General features: G+C 35.5%; 1 protein-coding gene across 1 annotated transcript in view; it reads right to left on the bottom strand.

Moving 5' to 3' along the window:
* Window positions 1-1139: 1139 nt before the first annotated feature.
* The window catches only part of LOC109852149 (AF4/FMR2 family member 4), a 60820-nt gene continuing 40666 nt past the window's right edge, over window positions 1140-21293 (bottom strand). Inside the window, exons 2-9 of the mRNA XM_020423033.1 lie at window positions 9715-10120; window positions 8551-8867; window positions 7861-8338; window positions 7588-7767; window positions 7329-7467; window positions 7046-7176; window positions 6879-6946; window positions 1140-6762 (exon numbers count right to left, since the gene is read on the bottom strand). Of these exons, the coding sequence (XP_020278622.1) occupies window positions 6585-6762; window positions 6879-6946; window positions 7046-7176; window positions 7329-7467; window positions 7588-7767; window positions 7861-8338; window positions 8551-8867; window positions 9715-10120 (1897 nt within the window). The 3' untranslated portion in view covers window positions 1140-6584. The remainder of the gene's footprint in view (window positions 6763-6878; window positions 6947-7045; window positions 7177-7328; window positions 7468-7587; window positions 7768-7860; window positions 8339-8550; window positions 8868-9714; window positions 10121-21293) is intronic.

The raw sequence follows: 21293 nt of genomic DNA, 5'->3' as shown, positions 1-21293 counted from the left end.
TGTTTCGTCACTTCTCGCGCTCATCATTTCTTTGTCCTACGTTAAATATCACTAATTTCAATCACATACATACATGCATACACACACAGAGAGAACAGAATACAAACACAACAGAAACATTTTTTCACTTTTTTTGCATTGTCAAAAAGAAAGTAAATCTACAACGTGTGTGTGTGTGTGTGTGTGTGTGTGTGTGTGTGTGCACACATACAGAGTGTGTCTGATAAGACGGTCAGCACGTTTTTCTCAAAAACAGTTAGAGATAGAAGAACATCCATTATCAAAATTATAGGACATAAAAGAAACATATTATGGTGACCTTGAATGTGACCTTAAATATTTTTTTTACATTACCAATCAACAATTTTTTTTTAATGGAAATGGATTTTTTGAAAAATTTTCACTTTTTGAGTCACTCTGTCCATAGTACTCACTGAACTTAATAACTTTTATATTAGTTCAGTAAAGTAGTTTTCAAAAACTCAATTGTTATCGAGATATAAACAAAATTAATCAAAATAAAAAATATGCCATAAATTTTTTTACTATTACGAGAAGTGCTCAAAATGGTTGTCACTGTATTATTCCAGACATGCTTGTAGTTTTTGTGGAAAGCTTGCTTGGAGAGAGAAAAGTGAAAAAGTTAGTGTATCTTCAACGTTCTACTACTCAAGGAAACATAATAGAAAAAATAAAAAATAGTTTTTGCGAAATAACCATTCAAGAGTTAGAAGACATTCAAACAAGCTTTTCACCAAGGCATGTCTGAAGTAACATATATAGTGAACAATTTGAGCACTTATTGTAATAGTAAAAAGATTTGTTTCATATTTATATTGATTAATTTTGTTTATATTTCGACAATGATTGAGTTTCCGAAAAATACTTTATTGAGCTAATATAAAAGTTATTAAGCTCATTGAGTACTATAGACAAAGTGACTCAAAAGTACCCTTTCTCATTATAAAAAAAATCATTTTTAATTGGTAATGTAAAAAAATACTAAGGATCAGTCAAGATCACCATAGTACGCCTCTCTTAATATTCTATAATTTTGATGATAAATGTATTTTTCTATTTCTAGCCGTTTTTGAGAAAAATGTGCTGCTTTTTGTATCAGTTTCTCTCTCTCTCTCTCTCTCTCTCTCTCTCTCTCTCTCTCTCTCTCTCTCTCTCTCTCTGTGTGTGTGTGTGTGGGTGTGGGTGTGGGTGTGTACACACGCGCATGTGTTTAGCAAAAGTGTTTCCAGAAAAGCAAAAAGAAACTTAAAAAATGTTTACGTATTCTCTTTTGCTACATCTTTCTATTTGTTTTTGTTTTCTTTTATACTGTTAATACAGATCAAATTATCTTACAGAACACTTTGCAATATTCCTTTTACTACATCCATAGTATTTAGTACATCACGCGGCATACATTACGTGGATTATAAAATAAAACACTACAAAAACAAAAAAACATACGAATGTGTATAATATAAAAAACACCAGAAATCACGAAAATATTATGATTTCTGTGCGAATCAGACTTTGTGCATTAGAAAAACGTATACAAATCGTTTACAATTACATGACCTCACATTTCTTTTTCAGCCTTTCCGTCTCTCTTACATTAGTATTTATTAAAGGTTCTACATCAATAATTTAGAATTGTCAGCAGGCCGATACGAACAGTGATAATAAATATGAGACTGTACAGCTACGCATGTGTGGCTACATGTAGTATCTATGGTTTTTGCGATTATACCCTTTACGTTTATAAGAAAAAAATTTAGCGTTTATATTTATGCTTTTCTTAGAAAAAAATTTGTTTAGTGCTTCTGATACGAGAGCGTTAAAAATGCAACTAATTGTTACGTCACAAAATTAACAGAAAGTTTTTAACTAAATGCAGTCAATTTATTTTCTCTGGCCGATGACACACTAAACGCACATATAAATCTTAATTATACATAATTAATTACAAAAGAAAAATACATAACATACAAGAGAATACTTAGAATCGGAATAAGATTCGCCAATTATATATACTTATACAATATAATAAGCGACTTAAGCATAACCAAAATTTCAGTAACTTATACAAGTCTGCTACTACGCTTGTTCAAAGGTCACTGATGTTTTTTATTTTGCATATTGCTGATTTATTCAAATTTGAATTTACAATGCAAGAAATAGATAATACAATTGGAAGGACCTTTAAAATGTTTTTAATGTCTCTCTTTGTATATTGTTATTGCGGTTCTTCCATTTCACGAGATCAAGCGCGATCAATTACCCGAAAGCTTTCTCCATCAGCTTATTTATTTGCGGATGCGCGCATCTACAAGAAAATATTTAAAAAATAATAATATATCACTTTTTTTTTATGTCCAAGTCTCTGCTCAATGCGCAATTCTTAAACAAGAGAATTTTGTTAATATAAATTACTGTTTAAAATTATATCTAAAAAAAAAAAGAAAAAAAAACCATTGTTTTTCTCAACTAAAACAGTTACGAAATACAATTGATCCACTCAGTTACTTTACAGTATCAAATTTATATTTTGATATAAAACAAATGTCCCACAGAAATAATAGAAGTAAGTGCAATAAATTTATTCCTTATTTCGTCAACGCAGTTTTGAAATTATACTGTACGAGCAGAGGTCATTTAATAAACAGAAATTGACACGTTGAGAAGATAGAAATGGCAATTGGGTAAACGATTGCACCACGAAAAAAAAAGATAAATAATGAACATGAACGATCTAGATATAACAATATGTAAAATAAAGATGTAAGAAACTAGGAATATGAATGTAAACTTTAAGTCTGAAATAATAAAATAATATATAAAGGAGTACTATTAAAATTTGTAAGTGTGTACTTTTTAAATATTATAAATTATTCAGTGCTATGTGTGTTTGTAATATACATCAAGTGTATTCTGCAGAGAAAGAAAAGTTTTCCAAGTTACGAAAAATAAAATATATGTATTCAAGTAAGTTTTCAATAAAAAGAAAATTGAAAAAGTGGATAGGGGCTCACTATGTTCATCAGGTCTCTGGCTCGTACTCGTAAACTAGAGTTACAAGTTACGTAGCTGGGATATCTCAATTTAAATATAAGCAACACATTTGTGATATCTATTGCGAACTTTTCAGATGCTATTTTAATATGAATTATCTATTATGTTTGAGAATTTTATTTTATTTAGTTTGTGTTTTGTAACCAGTCCTGTGTACAAGTAATTTGTTACCTCTATAGGATTTATGTAAATTTACTGGTAAAATAAAATAAATAAAAATAAAAAACTAAAAAGTACCAATATACTGTATTATGTCTATAACATAAAATTTATTGATTAACATATGAATGTCATATTCCTTGCATCTTAAATCTCATATTATATCGCATTCTGTCGTCGAGTTTAAAGCAATATGTGTTGATTACAAAGAATCAGAATCAGAATGCGTTGATTTTACAGTTGATAGCTCCTTACAAGTATGGCACCGAGGAGCTGTCTCAGTGAAACTCAGATCGACTTAAAAAGATAAAACCTTTCAGCAGAATCCACCGTATAATCACACATGTCCTGTTTTGTATATTTCGTTTGGCAGTGCCTTATGTTTTGCGTGCTCGACGAAGTTTGGCAGTGCGCGACATGTGAGCGCTCGGAGGATATCGTCGATTGCAAGGAAGCAATCTTTTTGTTGTTTTTAAAGTCTACGAATAGGGAATCTCTTTATAAATATAAAGTAACGTAAATTTTACCAATGTGTGTTCAAATCAGTTTTGTTAATGTTACTAAAATTGTTTCTAACAACGACGATATACACTCGGAGAATATAAATACAGAGAACAACAAACAGTACGGCTAGGCCATGTGTATAAGTAAAAGAAAAGAGCCGACATATGAGATTATTAGAAGCACGCTTGTGCAGAAATAGATACTACGTTAAACGCGCGTCGTTAAAACGACGAAGATGGCAGTGCATAATTTTGGCAGTGACGCGTTTCAACTAATTTTTTCTTTGTTCTTTTTTCGGATTCGGTATATATTCTCGATTTCTTTTCGAAAAGAAAGCAAGAGAATCCACTACTACGTTTACCGTCGTGTACATGTGAATGTCGTCTTCGCGGGAACGCTATGCCTGATTGAAAACACAACAAATATAGAGAGATATCCTTTTAGAATACCTTTTGGTGCTCGCGAAAGTAACTTTTATTTTAACGGCGACGAACGAGCTCAGCGACTGCGAATACAGGATTCGTGTACTTATATATTCTCATTACGTATATAATTTCAACTAAGTATTTACATTTACAACTCGCGTATTTGCTTTGTTTTTCGTGACGCGTTGTACACGGAATATTTTCGCGCAAGCAGTTCGATAAATGAGTTCGACACGTTCTTGGAACCGCTTTTCACGAATTCATTGTCGCGCGTTAGCTAGAGAGATCTATTCGGTTATACACTTACAATCGTACTTTATAATAATAGTAAGAATAATTAATCGGTTTATTATTGTAGCTCTTTTAATTATAATCGTATTGGCAGTGTTTCTTAGCTGGTGTAATAACGTGCCGTCTTTGTCTGTCTTGTCTGTGTGTTCCATACATCACCATCTTGCACTCACACTTGCAATCTCACACATCCATTCTCTCATTTATTTCAGTTTTACTCTCTAATCGTTTTCATTACTCTTGATCTCCTTTTTGTCAAGTTTAATTTACATGAACCAATATATTCGCTACGTATGCATACGTGTGACATCACCGTTTTCGGCGCTGCAAAGAGCGTTAAGACATTCTCGCAGCTGTAAAGATTACGAAATTACGATAAGCGGCGAACGTCGCTTTGTTATTATATTCATTCCCTTCCTCAATAATTTCATGTGAAATATAACACAGCCTTCGTAATTTACTCCTTTTGAGAGTAACAGCTCATCAGTTGCAGTCGTACAGCATGTTCAATTACTCTCATTTTCCTTTCATCGGATTAGGATCGGTGGACGAGCGTACGTCAACATGCTGCGCGAGACTCAGCAGAAAGATACAATTAACGCGACGATGTTAAGTATACTCAAACATGTTTAGGACACGGAATCGAGGTAATTATGAATAATTGTGATAATCTGAAAATGCTTCGCGGCAGCCATTTTGGAATAATTATATCTCTTTTTAATTTTTTGTTTTGTACATTGCCTCTCCAACTTGCAAAAGGTAGTAGAGGAACTTAATTCTCGATAGAAATCTCAAATAGCGTAAATGTTCGATTATTTTTTGCAGTCTTTCAATTTCATGCTGAGCTTATAAATCTGGGAGAGACTGTTTACCCCTATTCAGGGAAATAACGGCGGTTTCGGAGCAACGTCACTCTCGATCTCTATTTTTCTCTTTCACACTCTTATTGTTTCATTCATTCTTACATAATTAATTTATTCTCGCTCCGATTTACTTTTGTTCCTCGATACAATTTTCTGCATTCTTTTTACAATCTTTTTATTTCCGATCTTTTTTCTCTTCTCGTGTCATATGGTACAACGACGCGCGAGTTCCTATCGAGTTACTAAATCAAGGTAGACGCATCTTCTTTCACTCCTCTCTCTCTCTCTCTCTTTCTTTCTTTCTTTCTCTCTCTCTTTCTCTCTCTCTTTCTCTCTCTCTCTCTCTCTCTCTCTCTCTCTCTCTCTCTCTTTCTCTCTTTTTCTTACTCATTCTCGAGGCATCGTCAAAGATCACAAGAATGCCATTTGGTTCCCAGAAGTGCCAAGAGGCCGATGTTAGATATTAAATGAGTCCTAAGGCCACCAGAGTGATTATTCCTTATAAATTGTTAACTACCGCTTAAACATTTTGTCTGTGCTTTTTGTCTCTCGATTTTCATTGGCAAAACAAGCGCGTAAGCTTCTTTTAGAGCTTTCTCTTTTTTCTTTTCTATTTTTTAATTTGTTTGTTCTCATCTATCATTACTAGCGCCATTTTTATCGCGCGTCAAGTTTTGGAATTTCAAACGGCGATACAAGACGGTACAAAACGTATCCACGGTGAGGCACTTTCGAGGCCCGGGCTTAGCTCTTCCGGGAGCGACGAGCTTCGGAATATGCGAGGTATTCGTGGCACAGATCCACGTAAACTTTGCGCATTAGCAGATGTAACTATCAATGAAAAATGACGAAGAGTATGATCATTAACAACGCAGCGCTCTCTCGCTCAACTGAAATGAGAAGGAGATCGTATCCCTCTCATTCTCCGTTGTTCTTTTCATTCTTATCGCTAACTGTGTACTACTCGGTTTACATCTTCAATTTTATTATATCTCTCTTGCGCGATATACTTCTCTCACTGCAATTCTCTTATCTTCTAGTCAATCTGGGATCCGTAGACATTGGTCGTTCTCCTAGATTAGGTAAGTTATTTTCTAGCGATATCTCTTTCTCGATACAATTCGGATATTTTCGAACCGTGGCCTTTGTCTTCACCGACCAGGAGACGTTCTGCTTTTATTACCAGCAGCATTAATTCTGTTCTTCTCTAGTTCAGGAGTGTTATATGTGCTCGAATGATCAACTCTAATATCCGACTGGTCAACTGGCATTATCACGAATTCTTTACCGGTTTTCGACGCTGTTTCACACGCGTTGTAGATGGCGTGCGACCGCTTATCGCGGGATAGAGAGCCAAACTAACCTCTTCCGGATTAATGGCAACTGCTTTGCGAATATCTATGTGCTTCGTGATTTGTACTTCGGATTCTAGTACCCATTCGTCCGGTTCTCTGTGAAAAAAAAAAAAAGAAAAAAAAAAAAAGAAAAAAAAAAACATGCAAGAGAATAAGCGTTTGAATATTATACGTCATGCCAATTAGAATTTACATTTTATACGGAAACTTACATATCTCGCGGATACCACCGCAGTAGTACCTTCGTCTGTCCATCTAATTCAATTCTTCTTGCTAAAACCTAAAAAATAAAATTTCGTTGGAGTAAATTCCTCTAAACCAGAAATATGCGCGAGGTACATTTATATAGAGAAATAATTACACATCGAGTCTAACTTACTTGACTAGTTAATACCATCGAGTTTCCTGGTGTTTCTTGTAGTCGCCCTTGCGTCCTCGATGCCGCTAGTCCTTGCAATCTATGCTGAAGACCTTCCATTATGCTTGCGTCGAAGTAATCAAAACGTTTCGCTGTATAAAGAATTAATCAATTTAATTAAATACACTTATTACATCAAAATAGATCGAAACTTCACAAAAATAGCACTCTCATGATCTCTTTAAAGTATTATAAAAAAGGCAAGTTTAGACAATTTTAAAAAGAGACTTTTAACACAACTCACCAGACCGAGGTTGTCGTCTGTATTTAAGTTTCTTGCTATTCTTTCTAACGAGTTTGCCGCCGTTTTCGCAACTGCGTCGTCCATTATTATTAGTTTCTGGTTGATTGAAGTGATTATTCACGTGCCTTTCGAGGGCCGTCTGTGAACAAATGTGAACTTAGAGTCGATTTTTTCAGAACTTACAGTTGATTTTCATGTACAAGTCTTTTAGACTGTATGTGAAAATCAACATTTTTTGTCATGATAACGCGCACATTACCTGCGAACTAAATCTGAAACCGCAACCTTCGACGATACATCGGAAGGGTTTGTTGCCGCCATGAGACATAACATGTCTTTCTAGCCATCGTCGAGAACACGAGGTCCTTCCTTGTACCTTGCATCCCTGCCAATGGCAGACAAAGTTGTCGCTACCAGTTTGTGTGTTGATATGCGCGGACTAGAAGAATAATAATACAAAGTTTATAGATGAAAGTAAGAATTAGATACTTAAAAGATTCGATACGTTACAACAGGTTTTTCTTTCACATACCTGTAAATGCTCCAGAAGACTACCTACAGCTTCAAAATTTGCTTCGCATTTGTCCCAGCGACAGATTCCGCTATCGGTGGTTTGCGATCTGTCTTTTTTGGGCTCTCGCGCCGGGAAGCGAATAGTAGTAGGTGTCGAGAGGATAGGGGACAGCGACCGCTTTGATTCGCTACTCCGCGAATCCTCTTCGTCCACGTCGACGTCGTCTTCGTCGATCGGCGTCGTCTGAACTTCCTCGCTTTTATCCTCGTCCTCCTTCGACGGTAACGGCGAAGACAGTCTCGAGATGTTAGTGTCGTGGCCAGTCTGCGATCTGAACGCATCTAAGATACTTCCGCAGCCGTTTGTGAAGTTGTTGTTCTCGTTCACGTGCGACAGGATACAACTCTTGAAATCCAATGGCTCGCTTAAAAGCGACGAGGCGGCAGTGGTGGAAGAACTGCACTTAGCATTATTGACATTTGAGCCCGAAGTTAATCTGTCGTACAAATCAAAAAAGAAGCAATCAATCGAACACGTTTTTCTTGATGTTCTGTTCCTATCTGAATAATAATTATGTTATGTCATGTCGTAACAAAGCAGTGAAATGAACTGTACATAACATAAAAAGCTCTCGGAGAACTATTTTATTTTAGATCGCGTGCTGAAGATACACTGCAAACAATATATACATTATATATATATATATACCTAAGAGATGAGGAGATCTTGCAGTTAGGTAAATTTTTCAATACGTCGTTCGAAATTGACAGACTTGGCAGCGGCTTTGGCAGCTTCTTATCCATCTTGCCGTTGATTCTTGGCACGATTACCAACGGTGGCTTCTTTGCCGTCGCCGATGGCAGTGTTCTCACTTCCCAGTCAGTAGCCGAGGAGCTCTGATTAGACGACACGGTGCCCAAGTATTTAGCCAGCCCGCCCTTATTTCTTTGTACTATAGGTGGTCTTCGGAATTCTGACGAGCTCTTCGCCACTAACACTGACATTGTTTCGTTCGTTTTCTTAACCTGTCGAAAGAAAAGCGTAGTTGTGACAACAAGAATTATTTAGCATCATTTATATTATCTATCGGCTCAATTATAAAACCGAGTGTAAAACTATTCACTATTTGAGTTAAGACAAATTTTGCTGATTTTCTTGAACCTATTAAAACTTGTCACTTGATTTGCCTATCCGCTTATTAAGCATATCCGCAGCGCGATATATTTCCTTTCGCATTGTCTAATATTTTGCTCTCCTAACACAAAAGCAAAAGACGTCGCACTCATGTCAGAGCTAAACGTACGGCACGGAACGTGAATTATCTGGAACGTGTCTGTTAAATCGTCGATATGACGGAAGCAGGTTCCGCGAATTAATATCAACCTATAGAAATAGATCTGCACGCGGATTTATTTAAAAAAAATAGCTAATTCAATATCCGATAAACGCCGATAAGGCAAGTCTGTATCTACAATGTCAGTGAAGTAAAGTGGGTCGATATCTTTAACACTTCCGTTACGGTAGTTTTAATTGAAAAAAGATGTTTTTTCAATTAAAAGATTTTTTGATTTTTATTCCATAATGTGCATGGTTTTGCATCAACCTGCTGTTTTTAATCAAACGAGATAAGTGCAACGTAATCTTTCTCTTAAAAATCTTAGAATATTTATATATAAATACATTTCATTGTTTTAAAGTTTATTAAGATCTATTAATGTCTTTTTCAAATGTTTATCGTAGATACTTTGCATTTAAAATTGTCTATATTTAACAACTCACTCTTCACAAAAAGAGTTTTCTGTGAGAAAAAAACAATCGTCTGTCTTTGTACTATTTCATTGTAACACTCTCCGTCCGTGAGCAAATACCGACCTTCGGTTGCTGGGGCTTGATCTGCTTGTTGTAGTACTCGGTGATCTTGCCCTGAGACTCATGGTGGTGTTGGCCGCTGGCATTCTTTCCACCCGTCTTGACGCTGCTTCTGGAGGTAGGATCGGCGGCGCCAGAACGCGGAAGAGCGCCAGCCTCGGGTTCGCCTCGCAGCCTCTTGTACGCGGTAGTGGAGCAGGCGGTTGCTAATAGTGGGGCCCACGGCCACGAGGGCCTGGTGTCGGTCTGCGATGACGGCGCCAGCTTGAGCGGAGACGGCAACGGACTGGCGGACGTGCCGCGTATGACAGCTACTCCTTCGTCGCTGCTGGTACTGTATGGCGAGCCCGGTTCCGTGATATCGCTGGTACCGCTGCTGCTGCATTCCCCACACGAAATCGCCACCCCACTGCAGCAAGGATACAAGGATCATATAGTGGAATAATTTAATAGAAAGCACTAAAAATGTCTCACAAAATTGCGAGAATTTACCAATTTTCTATATAAATGAAATATAAAATATATTTAATTTTTTTAGCTTAAGGTTAATGAAGATGTTTTTTTAAATAAAAAATATCAAAAATACGCACACACACACGTATATATATGTATGTATAACATATAAGCAGTAATTATACTTATACAGATATGTATCTATACAAAAATATTGCGTTTATCAAAATGTCCCGAATGGATAATATCTTTAATTTATTTTCAATAGAAATGAAAAACAAGTCTAAAGATCTACTAGAAAAAAGCAGTTTCGTCATGCAAAACGCCATGAAGAAAACCCGGTTGGAAACGATGGCAGCGGCCACAAGGAAATTGCAAGCTTACCGAGTAATGACGTTACCACCAACGCAAACCTAATTACAAGCCCAGACATTGCAAATTGGCCAGTTTGGCCTCGTCGTTTCGACTTCTATCGTCCCTTCTCGCGATTTGACGACACAGTTTGATAATTTGTGAACAAATCGAGACATGGAAATACATTGCAAATAGTGAAAAAAAAAAACACGAAAGTATTCCGGAAAGTTTGTTATCAAACTCGTTAACAGCGATTTAGTTCTGAGTGTTTTCCGAAAATATTATTTTGTTGCTTATTGGTGATAAAAGACGTTTATTTAAATACTAATTATTATATATAATTGTTATTGCCATTTCCCTATCTCTTTTTATTTGAATATTCAACGAGCTTAAAACATATAATTAATATTATACATAATATTGAATACTTTTTTATAAAGAATATTTTCTAAAAATATTTCTTTGAGTATTTTGTATTTACAAAACACGTTGGAGAGGATTTATATTCATCATATCAAAATGATTCAATGTAAATACGAGACACATTTACAAACAGCACGAGTAATTATGAACATAATTTTATTCCTCAACCTTCGCCACATTATTACATTGTTTCGCGCTAAAAAATAAGAGAGTAACACACGTCTCGTTCGCTTTTCTCATTCACGAACAAGCGATATTGTTGCGCGTGCAAAAACAGTCCGTGTTTGCTGTTTTGTATCAACGGCTATAAATTATCCGACCAGCTATAAAGTGGTCGAAAACGAGAAAAAACTGCGCCTCTCTCTCTCTCTCGCATGCGCGTACACTCCGGGTATGGCCGGTTGATTCAAGCGGTGATCGTCGATCTTTCTCTCCTGACTTTTCGAGCGCAGATATTTCGGGACGTTCGTCGCGTCGTGCGCGAACTGCACGTCACAGCCGAGAGAAAAAGACACTGACCTTTCCATGTTACGATAGCGCGCGACGTTTACGCAACGCGTAACCGTAGTTAGCTTACGACAGGAAGAACAAGTGGCAGGAAGATGGACGCTTTATTGACTCATCTTCAGTCTTCATCTGTTAAATCATACTGTTGAATTCCGAATCCGAATCATCATGAATTCGGTCGGTTAGTGCGCGCGTGTTCGCTATTTCTCTTACAAACATACAAATTGTAATTGAAATTACGAATATAACGTAGAAAAAATCTTTTTTCAATTCTTTTTTTAAATTTATAATAAGAGCATGTAGAAGATGTAATTTGTAAGTAACGACTTTAGATTAAACAAAGTTAGGTTTAGAAATAAAAAAAGTTAGCACAGAGATCGAGGATAACGACACAATTTCGCGACTTTAGCCAAGAGAGACGGCGAACAGAGAGGGTGGACGGTCGTTCAATGGTCACGGATTTACTCTGTTGCATAACTGACCTATACTTACAAATAAGTGTGTGAGTGCCCGACACGGTCGCGCGAATACATACGAGTCCCACATGTCCCTTTCGCCCGAAACTTATGAAAGTTACGGAAGAGCCGGTTATTATGATCACGTCACCAACTCGCGTCCGTCCATTCCGAGGATTCGAAGTTTGCGCGAAACGTCATGAATGTAGTTTCCCAGATTGAGATAATTTGTAACGTTTCTGATATCTCCGTGTAAAATCTCGCGTGCTTGATAGTACACAAACAGAATACAAACATAATTACAATAGAAGAGAAACAGTAAGTAAATTGCTTTATTGATAGCAAGTTCGTGAAATATTCTTTCGTTGAAGTTGTTTTTATAATGCATTCTTTAAGGAAAAGAAGATGTATTTAACAGTAAAAGATGGTTAATCATAAATTATCTTTCTGTTTGCGCATGGCTCTTGACGAAAAAAAAAAAAAATTATGTTATAACTTTCTTAGCACAAAGAACAACGACGATAAGTATGTTTTATCTGACCAGAGATAGGTGTTATGCCATGTCACACATAATTAGACTTCAGCCGGTAATCTTCGAAGGTATATATAAATGTATTACTCTTTGAAAAAGTAGCGAACAGAGCAGAGAAAATAGTTAAATTTGCAATCGGAATCGCGCGTCTTGTTGTACGTGTTTGCACAAGAAAACTGTCGGAATTCGTCACGGTCACGGATGCGAGAGTAAATGAAATGCAGTTTGCCGTCAACTATGGACGCGTCAGTAATAAGGATAATACATTCGAAGAGGTAACATAATGCATTGAAGCGCGCAACACAAAAACTAAAAAATCGTTTCAATTTTTCAATGTGTAGTAAATCTCTACTTTTGGTACATTATCGGTGCCTCCTCTCTTTACAAATATTTACAAGAGAACAGAAAATATATTTCTTAATAAAAAAACAACTTTACGATAGAATTCATATTTTGATATATATTTTATTTTTACATCTCTCAGTAAACATGTGTGTATACATATATATATGTGTGTGTGTGTTTATGTACATTTTTTTAAATATTTGTATAATATATTTCTTGCTGTTTCATTCAAATATATCTCTATATATTGAATGATAGAGCTGTAGGATAGAGTTGTATAAGATAAAAATCTATTTATAAAAGTTTATACAAAAAATATTTTTTGTATTTTTTGCACATTAGAAACTTATAGATTAATGTAAAAGTGCTTGTCCATTTTTGTGTGAAATACAAACGTTCTGAAGGAAATTGCTGAAAAAGCGAAGACCCTTTTTGAAGCTAATGTCGGAGGAAACGGAAAAAAAAGATCGGATCAGACAAGACCAGCTGCACTCTCTTAAGACGAGTAAACGGTGGAACCCAAGAGGGGGTGGTTTTATTGGTTTAGGGTGGCTGGAAAGCTCGCAGCATGGGAGCGCATTTCAATTTCTCATTCGGGACCGACATCGTAGTTCAAAATTGTAAACCAATAGATAGATGACAACTATTGTAAATATAATAACCACATGGTTTATTGCTACAAAGTATAGCCGTTTATATAACGTCTATAGTTTTTTGTTACTTTTACGTAAGATTTTTATTTTCTATAAATTGATTTTAAGTATGATTTGAAAATGTTTAATTATAAGATATATAGATATCAAATATCACATTCCTAAGGTTTTCTGCGTCACTCATGATTCACATAAAAAATTAATTTATTATTAGTAAAAATATTAGTGTGAAAGAGAGATTTTCAAGATATTTCGATACAAAATGACAGTTGTTCAAATAGAAACATATTTGTGCAAACTAAAATGTGAAAATTCTTATTTTCGGAATAATGCTACGAACGCTTTACAAAAGACGAACTCTTCGGCAATGTACACCCTTTATGGCGTGCGCAATCGATCAATGAAATACCTTACGACCTTTCGAAATGGTTCACCCTCCTCGGAAACAGCTGGCTCCTCGTCATCCATCAATGTAGAATGGAAAACGTGGAAAAGCTCATAGAAAAGTGATATTCAAGAATCTTCAATAGTTCAAAACTTTATGTCTGTCGTATCGTCGATCGTTTAAACGGACAATTACTCGATTTTTGAAATTCCTATTTAGATATCAAACGAGTCATAATTTTAAATTTACACTATTCAAATTGTGTAATACACAACGTTTTTTTAATCACTAAAATTTAATGAACTACACATCGCACTATATAAATATCTTCAAAATTTAGACTATATTATGAGCAGCATCTAGAAAATAAATGCCAAAATTGGTTTACACAGTACTGCAAATAATAGTAGCTCATTTATAACGTAACCTCTGTGCTCAAAATATTAATATATAAAAGTTTACTCACGTGTAAAGATCTGCTAAAGAAGTTGCGCAGTTCGAGTGCTTAATTAAACGCAGGATGCATCACATGTAACGCACATTTGAAACACAAGTTTGTCGTGGTGATCGAAGCACACTCAAACAAAAGCGAGATCGTAGACTCGCGAGCGCGTGGTATATATATCTATCCCTTGGACCGACACGAACAAGACTGGAGTGAAAACCGAATTGTAGGGGTCTCTACAAAGTGCATACATGTAGGGTCAGAATGAAAGAGAAGGATAGAGAAACATGAAAAGAGAGAGAGAGAGAGAGAGAGAGAGAATGAAAGAGGGAGAAGTGTAGAGTTTAGGCACAAGAGAAAGTGGGGAAAAAGAATCCAACTGGGATGACGATGACCGAGAGGATCCGTTTATCCTGTTAGATATCCCATAGGATGAAATAATCTCTTCTCCTTCATCGTGCTCCACCGCGTCACGTCGCATCGTCGATCGACCGACAACGGTTCGGATCTTGTTTAGCTATATGCAGCAATGCGTGCAGGTAGAAAGCATACGCGGCCGAACAAACTTGTCTCTCATACATAATCCAACTATGAACTCAAGATGCATGTTTTGTACGTAAGCAAATCATTTGTTGCAAAAATGTTAATTTGATGTAATTCTTCATTAATTAAGTTATATCCGCGCACAATTAAATAAAGAATCTTCTTTTACATTGTTCGGCTCATCTATCACAAATTTATATTTTTCGCGAGTGTTTTTTATTTTTCTATAACGCTTAGCGTATCTGAAGATATTTTTTTTTTGTATTCATTTTCTGTTGTATAAAACATGTAACAAGTAAGTGAAACAACATACTTACAAGTCAAGAGCGTTTCCGTTCTGTTATATGGTTATTTCCGCTGTAAGATAATTGCTCGTTCTTTTCTCACCTTTTTTCTATAATTACGGATTTCGGAAATTGGCATGCCAAAGTACGAGATTAATTACTGGCAAGAGTAAAGAGAAAAAAAAGTAGCAAAAACATGTAATCAAGATCTAAACATCTGGACAAGAATGTGGTAAAAGTCAATAAAATAGCTCGAAAATAAAACGCCTTTTTATTAAAATCATAATAATAACATGTTTATTTATGTATATATAATCAATATGTAAAATATTAATATTTACATAATCGTGCGTATTATTTTGGGCACTAGCAAACATATTAATTTTTTTGGCAAGTTACTGCTATGAGTTCAGAGAGTAAAGCTTAAGACGAGATTGGTTGAAAGTTTTCGTGATCTCCGGATAGGAAAATTTATTCGATTGGTTTTTAAAAGATCTCTGTCGTTGATTTTTATCGATCGAAGATTTCTTATCTTAAATTTTGAACGATTTTCTAACATTATTAGATATATTAAAAATGTTCAAAAAGAACTGTTGTGCTGTAATGTTTTTTTATTTGACTTTAATACTTGGAACATATTTATAGTTTTTCATTACTTTTTTAGGCAATATACACATACATATAGAAGAGCTTTTCCTAGTTGTGTGTCAGTAGAATAGTTTGTACATTGAATGACGATGTAAGTGAGATAAGAAAAAAACAATAGAAAAAAGAAACAAAAGCAAACGTCTTACAGAGAAAAAACGATGAGAAAAGAAAATCGCGCGTAACGAGACAGGAAATCATACCGATGTAACAGAAGGTGCCGCGAAAACGACATAAAGTGACACACGAGACACACCAAGTATCACCAAGTGGCATAGCATTGATACTAAACAATGCGTGACGCGATGGTGCGACGTAGAAACAACACACGAGGCAATGCCAGTAAGGATAGCGCAAACGACACAAAATATCAAGCGCAGCAATAGCATGAGTGACACGCGAGTGACGCGAAGGTGATATGCGAGAACGATATAAACGTGAGCTTGATTTACACGGTAAAACGCAAGATATATATGCGTGTATATAAACGAGCCCATTGGAAAAACAAAATTCTATCACGCTGCAGATTTTAATGTCGCTTTTGATACTCACTCGATCGATAATTGCAAAAGAAGAATAAAATGAACGAAGAATTCTTGAATAGGACACGCGCGACTGTGAGTACGCATTAAGTCCACCGACGGCCGATTTGCATACGACTCAAGTATTTGCATAAGCCGCTCGTCGCAAAACGTAATACACACAGGCAAATCGAACAATCGCGCCGCTTACATAATATTTGCATAGACGATCATCACCGGTCGGTGTCGTCGTTGTCGTTTCTCGTTTGTCCACAAGATCGACGAGAAGTCGATGCTGCACATATTCTCGTACGTTTGTTGGACGATACAGTTACTGTGCGTACGTCTTAATAAGAGATTTACGTATTTTAAATGCCGTAATATGCTAATAGTATTTCCACATTTTGCGGTAAGATTTTACCGTATAAAAATGTTCGTTTCCTTAGCAACTAGCAGAAAGTTGTTGTTCAGACAACTATGTTCTACAATTTTATATATGGATCGTCAATTATCATATTTATTACTTTTATTATTTATATAGGAAAACTCTGAGGTTTGGGCTGTGTCGGGTCAAGTTTTATACCGCATAGATTAGAATTAGGTTAGACCAGGTCAGAAAAAATAACAGGAGTGAGAATAATTTGCGTACACCATTTTGTTACGTATCTTACATTAGTATTGTGTTGTGATTTCAGCTTTTGGTAAATTTTTACAATAACAAACTCAGACCTTGACCTTGACACATGGTGTCAAGAATATGTCCCTGAGTAACAATCTAAGGTTTTAGCTGTTGCTCATTAAAAAGTTATAAACAAAAAAAATTTCTTAAATAAACTTTCGTTTTTCGACACCATTTGAGGAGTAAATATTTCGTTTGTATCACATACTATCGTACGTGTAAGCGATGGAGAAGCTCCGCATCTCTCCCTGCACCCAGAATTGCCATTCGTTCTCTTTTCCCCGAACACTTTTTTTTTTAGAGTACCGAGGACGTTCACGCGGATTTTCCGGAAGCGTCTACGGTGACTATGACCGTCTGGTGTTTTAGGGAATCTTCTAAATATTTTACTTTATTTTTCCCGCGTTACCCTAAAGTAGAGTAGCTATCCGTCCTTTTTTTTCCCGGACATTTGAAAAATCAGAAAGGATTTAATTGGATTTTTATTGTCTTCAACAGAGAAAATATAACAATAATTTTTTAAGACTCGATCTTTAGGGATTTTATATAGATTCCTCTCGGCTTTATCGTTTCTATTAGCTCTTTATCATTGTTCTTATCGTCTTGATGACCTTTATCTGCGACCTTAGATGATAAATCGCTAAGAGAGAAAGCATATGGTGCTGATTAAAATTTCAGACGAGGTAGTTGAGATAATCGATAAAAAATTTCAAAAAAAGGTAAAAAGAATTAAGAAATATGTGCTAAATTAAATTTTACTATGAAAATTTAATTTTTCCAAAGTCGTAAATATTCATTAAATTATGTTGCTCAAAGAAACGTTTACTCGTTTATTGTATCCGATTTTGGCGTAAACTTATATTGATCTTTTTTTATACATTGTCTTTATTTTGTAAAAAAACCAGCTTGATATGTGTATGTGCGCGTGTGCGCACGCGCGCGCGCGCAAAGAGGGTTTGGAATCGTTAAATGCCGCGGGAGTGACGAATCGTGATGTCCTGATCTTTGTCTGTGTGTCACATACACACACGCGCGCGCGCACACACACACATATCATATACTGCACACATTCTCCTATGTACTTCCACTCACTTAAGAACACGCGTGCCCACGCAAAGCCTTATATTTGTCACGTTCTCGTCGTGGACTCTCGCTAGCGCTAAATCGCGACGCCAATAATCAAATATATATAAGCATAACTATGCGAAAAAAATATTGTAAAGATCTTGGTGACTCTGTGTTGTTCTCATCTCGGGAAGTCCTTTTAAATGAGCCCTCGCTCAATCCCACATGTCATTTAAGATTTTCCAACTCCCCTCTTTCCCCATCTTCCGGAAGTATTAAGGTGAGTGTTTCCGAGTTTGAACGATAGATTTTATGATTCCATTGTATTCCTATAAATTATAGAAGTTGTTTTAGATTTGAGAATAATAGAAAAAAGACATGAACGCTAGATGTCGAAGAAGACACGTGCATGTCGCGAATGCATTCGCTAACCTGGGTTAACGTCCCCTCAAGGGCTACAATGTAACGTTGTTTCGTATTACACTACCGACAAGAGCAACACAGTCGTATGTTTGTTCCGTTCTCTTCCTTTTGCGGCTTCACGGAAAGAAACAGGTTCTCTTGGCTTTCTCTCACTTATCCTGGACGCTTCTTTCACTCCTTTCCTTTTCTACTTCGTCGAGCACCAAAAGCGCAAGTGTTTTTTTTTTAAACGTACGAATTTACACAGTTTTATATCAAACATGATAAATATCGTCGCTGTTTATTACACGCGTTTCATATACGACGAATAAAATAAGATCACGAGTTAAAATATTTTTATAGAAATGTAAAATATATAGATAACACTACATAAAAATTTCTTAATTAAAATATTTTTTGCACACAATTTTACGTCTCTCACGTTTTGCTAAAAACTTCTGATTTTTGCTGTTAATGATATATATCTTATTAGCTGGAAAATAGCGTGCATCAAATTGCATGACGCGGCTACAATTTCATTAAATGTCTCGTAAAAGTAATAAAATGTCGCGGATTATTAACCTTTACGGCCGGCATTTTTTCATTGAAATAGTATAATTTTTTTCTCAAAAATTCATGCATATTAAGAACATACGCGGAGAATCTCGAGGTTTGTATGAAGCCTCAAAAGGGGCTTTTGCGGCCGTCTAAAAGTTAACGCAGGAGCCTTGCGGCGTTAATATTCGTCGACAATTAACGCACGAACTTTAACGCATTTCTTGGAAAAATAATGGAATTTGTTTGTTTCCGCCGGTGACTCGTAAATTTGACGCATGCGCTTCTCCAAAGACGAGAAGAGTTAACACTCGCTAGCAGCAACGGAATTCTCACGTTCGTCTTCTGGACGATGTTATCGCCGGAAGCGAGGTAATATACTGTAGCGTAATATTGGCGAAAAAATTTACACGCGATAATCCAGCGACACAGCTAAACTTTTTTTATCTAGTTTTAGAGATTTTTTGAAACCGCATGCGCATGACTTTTCAAAAAAAGAGCTTGTAATGAAAAAACGTAATATTAAATATTTTTCAGATTAGTAATTTTAATCAGTTCTGGAAAAAGAGAGGAAAAACAAAAATAAAAATTCTAAAAACATTAATAAGCAACAAAGCACTTGTAACTAAATATTCAAACATTTGTATTTTAATAGAAATTAATTATATCAAAGACAAAGAAAACGATCGAAAAAGTCGGATTCTTTGAGAAATCAATAATTAATTTATAGTGATTAATGATTACGATTGCAGCATATTCCTCGCGCGATAAACTCGTTTTCTATTACGCCTACATATATGGAAGTAAGAGAGTTCTCATAGCAAAGTGTCACGCACGCTCACTCGTTCGCAAGTCGTGATACAATGTGAAACGAGCTTGTCCCTGGCCCATATAACGTAGGTAAAGCTCCATCCGCGATTGCGTAACTTAGAGACCGATAGCAAAACGCGCGCAACTAGTAAACCGCGATGTTTTTCATCATAGCACTTACTCACGAGAGTAATTACGAGACGGAAAAAATTAAAAAGCGAGAGAGAGAGAAAATGTATGAGTTAGAAATTGCTCGTTCGCGCTGCTGTTTTTGCAAAACTATACGCGTGTCTTGTTTTATATTAGGGTGAAAAGGTGGCGACGAAAAATGCTGACTAAATTTAACTTGCCACGTCATTTTGTTGCAAGAATAGTCATTTTGTTATCTTAGTAATATATTTTGTATAGTTTACTCGCATTTGTATTATTTCCTTGTTTTGCTGCTCCTACATTAAAAATACAGTGATTCCAAGATATATATCTACATTCTCTACGGCACTTCGTATTGAAACGTACAAAAGATAAAATGCGCACTCTTACAAGGTTTTCTGTGCTGCTCATAGCTACATACGATATAAAATGTTATCGTTTGCAATTTAACAGGAAGAAAGATATCTTCCTTTACGTATGCAAATACTTTTCATGTCCAAAATGTTGCAATAAGGCATAAATAACATAATATTAGAAAGTTCAGAAGGCATTTGAATTTACAATATTATTTATTGCGTGAACAGCTATACTTGACTCTATCTTATACAGTTGTTGAATGTTAATCATCATGAATTCAACGTGTGTTTGAACATATCGCTGGAATGATGATACGCAAGGAATTGTTACACTCACTGAAAACATTAAAACTTGACCTATAAGAAGCCTGGATAGCAAGAAAGAGAGAGAGAGAGAGAGAGAGAGAGAGAGAGTCACAGATGGACGTGAGAAACTTGTAGAGTTTCTAAAAAACCTTCATGTATGAATTTTGGGACGTTTCGCGATCAATATATTTAGATAATTCTCAACCAAAAACTAAAAAATGTACAAACTGTCTATGATTTGCTAGTAAGTGAAACGCGCTTAGGTCAATTTTTAATTTAATGTTATATTCCATTCGGAGCTTACTTATAAGTTTCATAAAAAAAATTTTATATTACCGCTAAATGGGATCGTGAAACTTGTAAATTTTGAATGAACGTGACAATAAGTAAAAAACAAACGCGAGATGTTGAAGCTTCATTTGGAGATATTGTAAACTAAGGTTCCCAGTCCCAGTTACGTCAAAAGCTGATTGTTATCTATAAGTCTTATCGCACATTAATTGCAAAAAAATCATTAATTATTCACTTTGTATAAGATACAAAAAAACTTAGAACTTAACTTAGTACAGAACAACTTACTTTTACAGAAAATATGTTATCAAGAAAAAATGAATAATACATTTATATCATATAAAAATAAATATATATTCGCAAAGTAATGAGAAGACATGCAACACATAATAAATATTTATACTGTTTAATAATTGTAAAAGA

Source organism: Pseudomyrmex gracilis, unplaced genomic scaffold (genome assembly GCF_002006095.1).
Source record: "Pseudomyrmex gracilis isolate BER0280 unplaced genomic scaffold, ASM200609v1 scaffold_1, whole genome shotgun sequence".
Classification (NCBI taxonomy): domain Eukaryota; kingdom Metazoa; phylum Arthropoda; class Insecta; order Hymenoptera; family Formicidae; genus Pseudomyrmex; species Pseudomyrmex gracilis.
This window is presented reverse-complemented; position numbering and strand designations above follow the sequence as displayed.